The 12,923-nt window shown below is 41.3% G+C and overlaps 1 protein-coding gene across 1 annotated transcript; it reads left to right on the forward strand.

Annotated features, from left to right (window-relative positions):
- Positions 1-502: 502 nt before the first annotated feature.
- Positions 503-12,020, forward strand: csnk1da (casein kinase 1, delta a). Its single transcript, XM_028022784.1, has 9 exons — positions 503-992; positions 5,411-5,521; positions 6,610-6,758; positions 6,927-7,155; positions 7,232-7,402; positions 7,496-7,644; positions 8,301-8,469; positions 8,580-8,692; positions 9,742-12,020. Exons 1-9 carry the CDS (start codon positions 917-919, stop codon positions 9,790-9,792), a joined length of 1,218 nt encoding a protein of 405 aa, XP_027878585.1. The 5' UTR covers positions 503-916; the 3' UTR covers positions 9,793-12,020.
- The last annotated feature ends 903 nt before the right edge of the window (positions 12,021-12,923 follow it).

A 12,923-nucleotide genomic window follows, 5' to 3' on the forward strand; every position in this document is an offset into this window, starting at 1 on the left:
AGGGACAAAGGTAGCGATCTTTTGTTGTTGAGTGGAACCAGAGCCTTTAAGCTGTAGGAGACTAGTCACACATTGAAAGCACTGGAAGCATAACGAATGGGACAATGACGCGCGAGCGAAGAAAACTTCACAATGCGATTTAATTAAAATAGTTGAACATAAAGTTGCAAAACTATATAAATATATAATTTACAAAGAGTGTAGACAGGTGTACTTTCCATTTACACGTACATTCAAAGTTTATATATATATATATATATATATATATATATATATATATATATATATATATATATATATATATATATATATATATTTGGAAGGTTAACTATATCCAAATAAATCCTTTTAAACATATTCAGACTTGATCGTAGGTGATGCAGACCGCTTCAGAATTAGTGAGACCTGTTACTGATACTAGCATCTATTGGAGGATCTATAACAACACGCTCTTTGGTCGTGTCCTCCCCCATCATCTAACAAGGAAGTGGCGTCACAAACCCAGCAGATTGCTGAGCAAGGTCCTAACATAGAGCAGTTTAATGCGAGCTAGAGATACCGTGCCAAATAGCTGACGGAATCTTTTCAAAATCCATCTTCATCCGTGGAAATTTAAGGAGTACCAATTTTAAAAACAGCAAGAGCATAAAGTACAGAGATTCTTCTTTCCTATAAACGCCATATTGTCGCAATATGATATTTTTAACATTTTAAAACAAGAGGCGAAAGATTGTCGGAGCCGACTTCATCCGGAGACAGCATACAGAAGAACAGATTTTGTCGCTTGAACGGATCTCCGGTGTCTGCTGGTTGATTCTATTCTAGTTGTAAACGGGCTTGAACTTCAAAGCTGACCATATTTTGAATATTTTGGAGCTAGTGAGCGTGCTTGCTAGCCGACGACAGATATATTAACATGGAGTTGAGAGTCGGAAACCGATACAGACTGGGCAGAAAGATTGGAAGCGGATCGTTTGGAGACATATACTTGGGTATGTTTTTGTCACTGAATCTTGTCTAAGAATCTGTGTCTGTATTAACATCAAGAGGAAAGTGTGAGGAAGTTGGCCAACTGGTTCCCTTTTCAGAGGTACAGAAGGAGCTGGTGATAGGCGATCAGCTGTTGTGTTCTCCGTTAGCGTTAGCTGCTAGGCTAGTAGTTTTTGTAGCAAGTAAGCTAGCATTTCCGTCTTCTGTTTCGAAAATGTGTTTAGTAAGCGATTTATTTCGACTGTGCTTGGCTTAGAAACTTAGTCCCCGTTATGATGTCAACCCGGTATCTAAATGAAGGTTTCAAATTACCAGAAAAACTCTCAGCTGATGTGAAGCTAAGTGTTTTGTCCTCAGCTAGCTACGTAAAATCTGAAAGTTTTGGTTTGGTTCTTTTGCTCTGATTCACCTGAAACTCGTTTTAGACCAGAATGATGGTTCAGTCTGAGCCTGTGAAGTGTTCGGGGATAGTTGCCAACATGTGTTTTTTTGGTGGTTTTAAACAGAGCGAAAGTTTCCAGTGAGTCAAAAGGCTCAACAGATCTACTGTGGTTGCCTTTCAGCGAGTTGTATATAATATGTTTTCCATTATAAAAATTGTATCCAAAGGATGCTGTTTTACAGATTAGCCCAAAGATTTGTGTTTGATGGTAAGGCCCTATATCCCTCTGAGAACAAGCTGTCACGAACATGTTGTATAAATATAGCTTCATCTCTACTGAGTGAAATGTAGCTGTCTTCAGTTAGCTAAGGCTGCTGACCAGCTACTGATTAAATAGGTTTTGTCAGATAAAATGGATCCTTCTGGAAGTAAATGTTTTCGTTTCTTCCACTATTTAATCTGGCTTTTAATGATAACATGATCATTGTTGTTTTCAAATGGATCGTGATGAAGGGGATTTAATCTGCACTGAGCTAGACTAAACCTAAATTAAATCACGAAATGCACAATCTGTATAGTGTTCTTGTTTGGATGCAATATGTCACTAGTTAACATCAACCATGCTGTAGCTCTTCTTTTGGGGCTTATATTGGAGCTTTAATCATAGTTATTCACATTTCTGTTTGGGAAACCTCACCTCTGGCCTCTAACAGTCACAGGCCTGGCTGTGAGGTGCAGTGGTTTCTAAATGTGAACCATCACCGAACTGGAACTGTCTGCTTTACTATAGATTAGTCCCTTCTGATCTTCTGTGGTGGACGAAATGTAGACATAAAGGTGATTCTACGGATGTTTTCTAGTATAATGCTTAATTATTGATTCTGTCATGGAAGTATCTGAGTATGTTGTGTTACATTTGTGTCAAAATATGTGCAACTCAAAAACGTTTCCTAGTTTTGGATAGATTTTTTTATGTCTTTTTTAAATCACATTTGGATCTAATAATCACAAAGACAAGAGATTATGGTCTCCCTTCTGGTACTATATCAAATGTTTACATTAGACTGTTGTTGTTAATTTAGTTTTTAATTTGATTTTACATTTATGGGACAAGTATTCTTTATCAAAATCTGTAGCATTTGTGCTCGAGTTGTGGTTTGAAATGTTTTGTACTAGAATCTTGTGCGCTTGTGTGACCTAACTAGGCTGTGTGTTCTGAAAGTGAACTGGTCTTGTTCAACTAAAACTCCTGGAGCGATGTTGTTAAATGTCCTCACTTAGCGGCTGTGAGTCCAGGAGAGGTTAGATTCATTAGCTGGATCTGAGCCTTTCTTCCACTTGACCTGTTGTACAATCTGATAGCCAGAGCTGCCAGCCGCTTGCATAATCGCTTAGTGTTTTTTGTCCTCACTCAGCTGTCCATCCTTTCCATTGAGAGGTTGATGACTAATGTGTTGTAACATTGTAAATGAGTCAGATCAGCATGTGGTTCTGTTAAATCAGTTAACCCTCTGCTGTCTGCAGTAACAACAGGAGCAGTTTTTGATCATTTGTACTTCTGTTACAAGAAACAAGATGCTATTAAAAGGCGTCCATGGCAGATGTTTAACAGTGATTCACTCATCGCGTTTAAACCAAGTTTGTGTCGGTAACAGTGATGAATGTTTCAGAGACCTAAAGGATTGTCCCTGTCGGGTCATTAGCAGAGTGGGTTCGGGTCAGCCTGTTGACTGAGGTCTTCTACTCCTGTGTGATTGGTATTATCAATCATAGAGTATCAGGAGGTTATACGTATATTTTATATTTGTTTGAAAATATTCAGCAAGGTTACAGAGACATGAGCTGTGTCAGAGGACAGTTTTGTCCCAACCTAATCAGGATCAGACTGAAGTCCAAAGCACTTTGTTTCTTGTACACATCGACATTAAGGTCACTTACAACAAGCACAGAAACATATTTGTTCTTTGAACACTAGCTGTGTTGTCTAATAACATTATTATGCAGGTATGAAATCAGCCCTTCTGCCTTTCTGTTTTTTGTCTCTGAATATATTTTGATACCAAGGTGTTCGCTTTTAAGCAATCTATAAAGTCATATGTATGCCACTATCATGTTCATTTAGCCTATTTTTTAAATAACTATAAAAATTTATTGGAAACAAATTGTACACATAACATCAGTAATTTAAACGTTGTCAATTCCGTCAGTGTTTTAGTACATTGTATGTTAAAAATCACAAACAAAATGTCTTTTTGTCAAATGAAAGCAGAAAAATCTGATGTCGTGATTGCTGGTCATTGCGGCAGGCCTGATTGACTGAAGGTCAAGAAAAGTCATTTGTTTAGTGTTATTTACCACCAAGCGTTTCTTCTAGCTCATAAATGAAGTTTTGTTTCATGATGGGACAGGATGGTCATTGTGAGTCTATGAGCTGGTCATGTTCTGCTGCAGGGTGTTATAAAACGCTTCCTGAGGCTGCTACCTGTCTGACAGGAAAACAGAGACTTGTTTAACAGATACTGTTGGTGATATCACATCACAGTCAAATGAGAACGCTCCGGCCATGTATGAGAACAGGGAGGGGCATATTTACAAGCAAACTTAACACAAAGGTTGTTTAAACTCACGGACCAAAAGTTACTTAGAACGGCTCAAACTGCGTGTTGTTGGTGATCCAGTCATCAAACTTATGACACGTTTTTGCGCTGCCCGTCTGCTGACATGTTGGTGGTTTGGCTGACGTCACACCAGGCGTCATCACACGGCTGAATGTTTGCTTGTTTGTCTTTCTGATCACTAATAGCAGTGGAGGTGATGTTGTTATGCAAGTCACAGTATATTTACATGTTTCTGCAGCGTTTCCTGGTGAGGCCTCGTGAAATAATAGTCCTCAGAGATGTGTCTGAACATGTTGCACCAGCAGCACAGCAGAAAAACACACCCTGCACACAACGTGAACACTTTGGCATATCAGAAACAGTTCTCGATGTGAGAGCGAGGGAGGGAGTGCTGCATTCCCCAGAAAAATCTGTTCAGGCAAATCCCATTCCTCTGACACCAGAGAGCACACACTGTAAAACACCCTCTTGATTCAGATGTTTCTGTTGGAATAGATTCTTTATTTAATGCAACCTGGAGTCTGGTGGGTCGTGTTGAAGAATATCCTTTTTAACTTCTCTGATACCTACGGCCTAATGAGTCTTATGTAAATGAGCATACAGGCTTTAAAAACAAACACCCTACACATTAAATCTGAACTCTGGTCATTTATGTAACGCATAAAATCCCATGTGCTGTAATTTCCCTCCATGCTTTGGTTTGCTGAAGTGTCGGTTGCATGTTGAGAGTCCGCTCCTCCATGCCAGCCGCCATGCGGGGCGGCCTCGACCCCGCCCTGCTGGGTGCTGGGTGCCAGATGACGTACAGAGAAATCAATGATGTTCCATCAGAGCTGCTATTAAACTCTTTCTGCTATGAGACGGTGTGTTCACATGTGAGCAGGAGTAATGGGATTACGTAAGGTGGTGTTGGGTTTCTGTGTGTGGAGGGGAGGGACTGGCTGGATCCCATTACCATGTTTAGGAAGGAGGCAACCTCAGCACTTAAACATGTCAGTTTGGAAGTCATTTCCCTGAATCCCTTCATGTATGAGCAAAGTAGATGAAAATCTATTTATGTCTGTCATGAAATAATGCAGGACGTCCAATAAGAACTGGTGTATTGAAACGTTGGACTGGTTTTTGCATTTGACAGATTTAGCTAGCATTCTTAATTCTCTCTGTCCACAAATTGAGCTGCTGCACATCAACCAACTTTTAAAGGATTTCTTCCTTTGTTACGAATGTTTTTCACACATTTGTAACAGCAGATTATTACACACATGTCAGGAAGAGAAATGGAGGTCTGTAGCTGCTGCTAGCATACCTGGCTTTGACAAGGTCTCATTGTTTCTGAGATGACTAGATACAGCTCCAGTGTTCAGGCTCTTTGACTGATTCCTTAGCTCCATCCAACTAAACCTTGTCTGTCTCTGTCTAGGTACTGATATCTCAGTGGGAGAAGAGGTGGCCATCAAGCTGGAATGTGTGAAGACTAAACACCCCCAACTCCACATCGAAAGCAAGATCTACAAGATGATGCAAGGCGGAGGTATCACACTCCCAAATCCACCACATACGTACTTGTCCATCGCCAAACGTGTCAATATTAGCAGTTGCATAACAGCTCACTCTGTCATCACTTCGAAAGAAGAAATTTGGCTCGTCAAACTTAGTAAACTAGTTTCAGAGAAGGAAAGTGATAAGCAGGCGGCCAACCCAGAGATCCAAATGTTTCCATGCCCCTTTGCAAACCTTCAGGCAGTGCTACAAAATATGTAAAGAAACATCAACTTTTACAGTGTCTTTTTACTTCTCTATTCAGTAATTCTTAGATTCGTTCAGCACATTTGTTCTGATTGTAGTTACCTGAGTTGTTAGGGTTTCCTGCAGCAGAATGCCCCACAGCAGGCCTGCTGGACGGATCCTTTTCTCTGGTCAGAAACTTGTTCATCCTGCAGTTACTACACTACTCTAACAAAGCAACTTAGTACATTGACTGGTAACTAATCAGAAAGATGAAATTTGCAAATAACATTTCAATAAATTATTTTAACATATTTTCTATTTAAATTAAAAAATACTTGATTAATCTCAGAGGGAAATTAAATGTTGTTGTAATTCATTAATTCTTCAAAGTGTTGTGATAATATTAAAATAATAACAATTGGACTAGTAAAAAAAAGATAAGATTTTATGATTTTTTTTCTGAATCAAAAATTTTATTAGGTATATTTTTTACATTTTTATTCCTCATCTCTAACTTTCTGAGTCCTCCTAGCGCCACCCAGGGGCCATCGGCCCCCCACTTTGAACGTCACTGGCCTAACCAGTTCAGCTCATGTAGAAGATTTGAATGTATCTCCAGTCTCGGACGCAGCTGGTTTCACTTAACAGAAAAAGTGACTTTCTTTGTCTCTACTTGATCTAAAATTTCTTTAAGTGGTAATTAATAAAAACATTCACACAGAAAATACTTTTCTACCAAACTGCACCAGATCAGAAGTTATTTAGTGGGAAAGAAAATCATCTTATAATAATCTAGTTATCAAGTTTTCAGATTAGCCACAATCACAGCCACAGTTCCTTTCTACCAGAATACCAGATAATTACTATGGTAACCGTTACCTGTACTTTCAGTGGGGATTCCAACTATAAAGTGGTGTGGTGCTGAGGGAGACTACAATGTGATGGTGATGGAGCTGCTGGGCCCCAGTCTGGAGGACCTGTTCAACTTCTGCTCTCGGAAGTTCAGTCTGAAGACCGTCCTCCTGCTTGCTGACCAGATGGTGAGAGAAAGTGCTCTGACCTTTACTAAGAGCCTTAAATGTTCTCAGTTATGTAGTGTGTTGGGTGGAAAGCTGCAGATGAAAGACTTGAAGGTGTCTTAAGGTCTGTTTGCTGCTGTCTGTCCTGTGGTGTTTAATTATTAACATGAATCTGACTTGCCTTTCTAGATCAGCAGGATTGAATACATCCACTCCAAGAACTTCATCCACCGAGACGTGAAGCCAGACAACTTCTTGATGGGGCTGGGCAAGAAGGGCAACCTGGTCTACATCATCGACTTTGGTCTGGCTAAGAAATACCGCGACGCGCGCACGCACCAGCACATCCCCTACCGCGAAAACAAGAACCTGACCGGCACTGCCCGCTACGCCTCCATAAACACACACCTTGGCATTGGTGAGAGGTGGTGATGGCTGCCGATGTTGCTGCAGTGTGCTGACCCTTGCTGACCCCACCTTGTCTCTGTCTTCAGAACAATCCAGACGGGATGACTTGGAATCTCTGGGCTACGTCCTGATGTACTTCAACCTGGGCTCTCTTCCCTGGCAAGGACTCAAAGCTGCCACCAAGAGGCAGAAGTACGAACGCATCAGTGAGAAGAAGATGTCCACCCCCATTGAGGTCCTGTGTAAAGGCTATCCCTGTAAGCTAAGCTGCTAACATGCCTTTCAGGGCTTTTCTTATTGCCATAACCACAGCAGTGCCTCATGTCCTGATCTGTCTCTCTCCACTTTAGCTGAGTTTGCCACATACTTGAACTTTTGCCGTTCTCTGCGCTTTGACGACAAGCCCGACTACTCCTACCTCCGCCAGCTCTTCAGGAACCTCTTCCACAGACAGGGCTTCTCCTACGACTACGTCTTTGATTGGAACATGCTCAAATTTGTAAGTTGTGTTGACACACAGTTGAAATTCAGTCCAAAAGAAACCAGGAACAGGGTTTCAGTTGTTGTTTTAAAGTGAAGCAGTATGATGTAAAATCAACTTTTTTGAGCTTTGGGTCAAAAAAGACCCAAAGCTCAAAACATATGTTTTTATGTTTCCTCATAAAAACATAGGTGGAGTGTTAAAGGGTTGGTAGAGGAGCCATGTTGTGATAACTTCCTGAAGGCGGAGTTTCAGAAAGAGCAAGAGTTTTTAAAGAGACAGATGCCCAATTTTATTGTGGTAAATTATAAAGTCAAATTTCTTTTAAGTCATATTTGATATGTACAACATTTTTAGAACAACTGAAGGTAACATAAATGGCACAACGTGCCTGGAAAACATCGAGTCCTGCCCCTTTAATAATCAAAGTACTTGAATCATTCAATGATTTGTTACAGCCATATCTGCAAGTGTAAAAAAAAAAAACTTGCATAATAATAATGCAATAATCTGTTCAGTGATCTAATATCCTGTTTTGATGTAATGCTGAAGTAACATTGGTTCCTTTCCAGCTCTGCATGTGGGCAACCCATCCAGATTAAATACAGGCTAACTGTTGCTATAGAAACGGCTGCGCTACCTGGAGGTAACTGTGGGACCATGTTGTGTGTCAGGGTGCCAACAGGGCCGTAGAGGACGCTGAGAGGGAGCGCCGGGAGCGCGAGGAGAGGCTGAGGCACAGCAGGAACCCCGGGGCCAGAGGCATGGCTTCAGCTTCAGGCAGAGCCAGGGCAGCTCAGGACGCCGCAGCCCCCTCCCCACTCAACCCTGCTTCACACACAGGTCAGAGCGCCGTCTGTCCATCAATGAGATGCTTTCCCAGCCTTTCCAGGTCGAAGGCGGCTTCAGAAGAACTGCATGGTGACAGACACTTGGCTCTCTTTGTTGTTTAGGTATGGAGAAGGAGAGGAAGGTGAGCATGCGTCTTCATCGTGGAGCACCTGTCAACATCTCCTCATCAGACCTGACCGGCCGACAGGACACGTCTCGCATGTCCACCTCACAGGTACTTTCCTCAGGAGCCAGAATAAAGAGCTAATATGTCAGAATCAAGTCAGTGAAAAGAAGAGTCAACATGAGAGGAAACACGAGTTCATCCACCGCAAAGAGGAAGCAGCGACAGAGAACAGAACATTGTGTCAGAACTTCCCTTTTCTTTTGTCCCACATCATTTTCTTTTTTTACTTAACCAATCAGAATGACCAGGAAGCCACAGCAGTTCAGTAACTGGTGGCATTCTGCTAACTGGGAGCTGTGGGTTAATAGAACAACTGAACAAACTGTTAGTTTGTTCTCTTTTATAGCTTCAGCCGCCACCATTCTCCTTTAAGCACAGCTGTAACATTCAGTGAGTGAGCAGAGCAGAGCTGTGCTGCCTGGACTGGTGAAGCAGTCTGTTGGGATTCATCTTATGTCAGGACTCTTAAACAACTTTACCTTTTAAAAAGTATTTATGTAGTAAAATCGAAGCGTCCATGATTCAATGGAGGATAAGGCAGTCACTTTTTGTAAAATAAAAATTCTTCACATGAAGCTAAATTTGAAAGCTGAAGTGTAATATCTTCTCTGTTTTTGTTGATTCTTTTCAGAACATGTCTTTCATCTATTCATGTGTGACAAAACGTAGACAAAGCAAACTCTTTACGGGTTCCAGTTCTGACTGTGTGTGTTCTGCTGGGCTCCAGTCAGGTCTCTCCCTCTCAGTCCAGAATACACTCTCCCTGCTGCTCAGTGTTAACATCAGTGTGCAGGGTTTCCCTCCTAGATTTGCTATGAAGCATCATATTCCATGTTTTTCATATGTCCAGTCCCAGTAGCTGCTGTCTGACGCCACATAGAGTTCAGTTCTCTCTGACTTCTACTTACTGCAGGTGTTCCCTGGCAAGGACTTAGAGCTACTTTACAGAACCCCGGTTTATAAATTCCACTTTATAAATCTTTTGGACAAAAATGCCCAGTGAATTTTTGTACAATATAAAACCTTTCTGCTCCTGATTGTATTTTAGGCTCCAGGTGTTTATGAGCTGCTGATGTGTTTAATCTTCCCGTTTCCAGGCTCTGTCCCGGGTTACACCAAGCGGCCTCCAGTCTGCAGCTCCGCGGTGAAACAGCCCTACATCCGCTGAGGACGCCTCGACATGCATCACCTGCAGCACACACACTCTCTCACACACATATTCACATAGATTACCAGGACTCTCAAACGACCCAGAACTGCTCACCAATGCACCAAGCTCTGCCTGCGCATCTATTCACTTCACAGGAGAAGAGATGCACAGTCAGCAGGTTGTGTATGTGTGTGTGTGAGAGATGGAGAGAGAGACTGGCAGGTGGAGACCAGTTTGGTTGCCTTAACAACCATCTTGGCGAAGTTGAAGCCACATCAACCCTTCTTCCTCGCTTGTGGAAGATGTGAAAACTCCTCCTCCTCCCTGCTGTTGATGAAGCCATTGATTCACTTTTCTCTGGCCTAATGTTTTTTTTCCTCCCAACTTTTGATTTTACTTGTTTTTAATCTTTTTAACAGAAAAAAACATCGACACCAGCTGATCAGCATGAAAACGGGGAATGCAGCGTTTGTTCAATGTTAACCTGTTGGATTAATTTGATTTCGGTCAGATGGAGAGTCGCTCCATCATGGCAGAGTGCCTAAACTCTGTGTCGTGTAAAATACTTTGAACCCCGCAGTCCACACCTCCTTATTTACTTCTTTTGATGTGAATGAGACGTTTAGGTAGAATAAGATGGGGAAGGAGGCTGTTGTACGAGTTGTGTCCATGTCCTCAGGTCTGTTGGAATATGGTAAACATGCAGCACATTTAGTTAGTGTTCAGGTTGTGAGTGGCGTGGGAAAAGCTGTGAATGGAAGAGTGAGTCAGGAGCTCAGTCTGTCCACACCAAACTTCTTTCTTTCTGACACTAGTGCATAGTGACGTGGCTTTCGTGTGTTTTTGTGTGGTTGTGTCCTAGGGGTTTCCATGCTCACAGGTGGGATAAACATGTCGATTTCTTTTTATATAAATATATATATGAAAGTAAACATTTTTGTAAGCTTTTACGTCCACAGCATCTTCAGCCTGATCCTTGGACCTCGTGTCCCTCTGCTTCCACCCTGAGTCCAAACACCTTTTTTCATCTCTCCAAAGCACAACTTGTCCATTTTCTAGATAAACTTCCCCATCAGAAGCGGTTTGAAAGGACAGTTTTTCAGGACTTTGGACCCTTGTTTTCACTCTGCTGTAGCTGATCTCACAGAACCTTTAAGCAGTGCAATGTGTTGGGGAAAGTATGAGAAACATGAACCACCGGATCTTTTCTCCCTGTTTTCAGGATCTGGTGGAGGAACAGTTTTAGTTGATAATGTCCAACTAAATTAATTTGAAGTTCTTATAAAAAGCGGTTTCAGTCTGTGACACTACTAATTAACCCATATCTTAATTCACATATTTGACTTTGCTGATGAGAATAGTGTCGATTACCATAAAGAACGTCTTAAATGTTTCAGTCAGGTTTAAACCCGACTGGGTAAACTTTTTTCATGGTTTCATGTGTCATAAATGATTCGATGACACTGCGGTACTTGATGGTTCAGAATCAAACTCTGCAGAGCGTGCTGCGTCAGATGGCTCCACTCTCCTGTTTACATAGAAAATGGACGGGTTTTGCTTCAAGGCCAGCATCCTGGAAGCAGAGGCGGTTTTAGGAGCTGTGGACTGAGTGCTGCGTAGTGGAAGGTGGCCCCGGCCTTCAGGCTCCTCCTGGGGATCTGATCTAAAGTAGGAACTCCTTGATGTGATAGACTGATGAGAAGTGTTTGTAGGAAATTTTCTGTAGTCGATGCGGGAATGGGTTGTAGTTGTAACTTGTACATGTTCCTTGGTTCTGTTGTTGTGTATAGGATGCGCCTGTTTATCACGTCCTGGTGAGCTGCTGTAGGCTTCTGGGCGAGCTGTTGATAGAGGGACTGGGAATGCTTCACTACATTAGGGTTCCTCTGAAGGAACCTTTTCTTTTCTTGGAAAATGTATTTCACTCGTTGACTTGGAAAAACAACTAAAGCGATAGAATAACTCGTATGTCTCACTGATGATGGCTATGATAAATGCAAGTACACGTTTCCATGGATTGGGTTTTCTGTCGCGGTTCTCATTCTGTCACCACCAGTCCTAAAAGCTTGTAGGTGTGTTCTGGATTCAGGTCCCACATCTTATATTGTGGATTCATGGGATTTTCTTTTTCCTTTCACTCCCATCTTAATACTTCTGCTCTTCAGTTGTAATGCCACTGTATTTGTGTATTTTAAAATTGTGTAAATAAATTAAAAAGTACTTGTATGTGTTGATGTTTGATTTGATGACCTGCAGTTGGAATTCCTAACTCCTTTATGTGACTCTAGAATTAGAGGATCAAACATGGTAATGATTAGTTTGATTAATCATGGTAATGATTAGGAATTACACACATTAATGTTGAGAATGCATAATTTGCTGAGAAATGTAAAGGGCAAATGAAGAATTTAAACTTAGCCTAGCATATGTAGCATCAGACACGGTTCATGTTCTGATCTGCAGAGAACTTTCAGGATGTCCACTGATAACTAAACTGTATAGAAATTAGCTTTGCAGCTGGCAAGCCACTTTCTGGGAGGATTATTATTATTACAAAGACAAGTATGGCAGCAAAAAAAAAGCTGAAGATCCAAATGTATGTGTCCTATATTTAACCAGGAAAATAACTTAATGAGTTTAAAAACCTCTTTCCGAGAATGACCTGGTCAAAAAACACAACCAAAGATATTAGACCCAATGACATTGTGCAGGAAGTAAACACATGGACAGTAGGAGACTGGTGCAAAGATGTTTCCTGTAAGGTGACAGCTGTTATGTACCAGCACACAAAGCTCATGCAGTCCACGTGTGCTGTTGCTTTCTGTTCTGTCAATGAACAAATGTCATTTTTTTTGTGATCAATTTTTATTATCCTTTGCATTTCAGTACAGATACTCAAATGCATTTAACATAAGCACAAGGTGCTGAATAAGAATATATATATACTGTATATACAGTATGTACAGAGGTAGAAAAGAAATACAAGTAATCAAATGTCATCTTTAATCTAGCTAATTGGTGGTAATCTGTGGGTATCCCAACTGCATGGAGAGCCAGGTCACAGTAGAGAAGCGATGAAGTAGCTCAAAGATTCTCCTAAAAAAACAGCTGGAGACAACAGAAGAAGTT

This window comes from Xiphophorus couchianus, chromosome 7 (genome assembly GCF_001444195.1).
Source record: "Xiphophorus couchianus chromosome 7, X_couchianus-1.0, whole genome shotgun sequence".
Classification (NCBI taxonomy): Eukaryota; Metazoa; Chordata; class Actinopteri; order Cyprinodontiformes; family Poeciliidae; genus Xiphophorus; species Xiphophorus couchianus.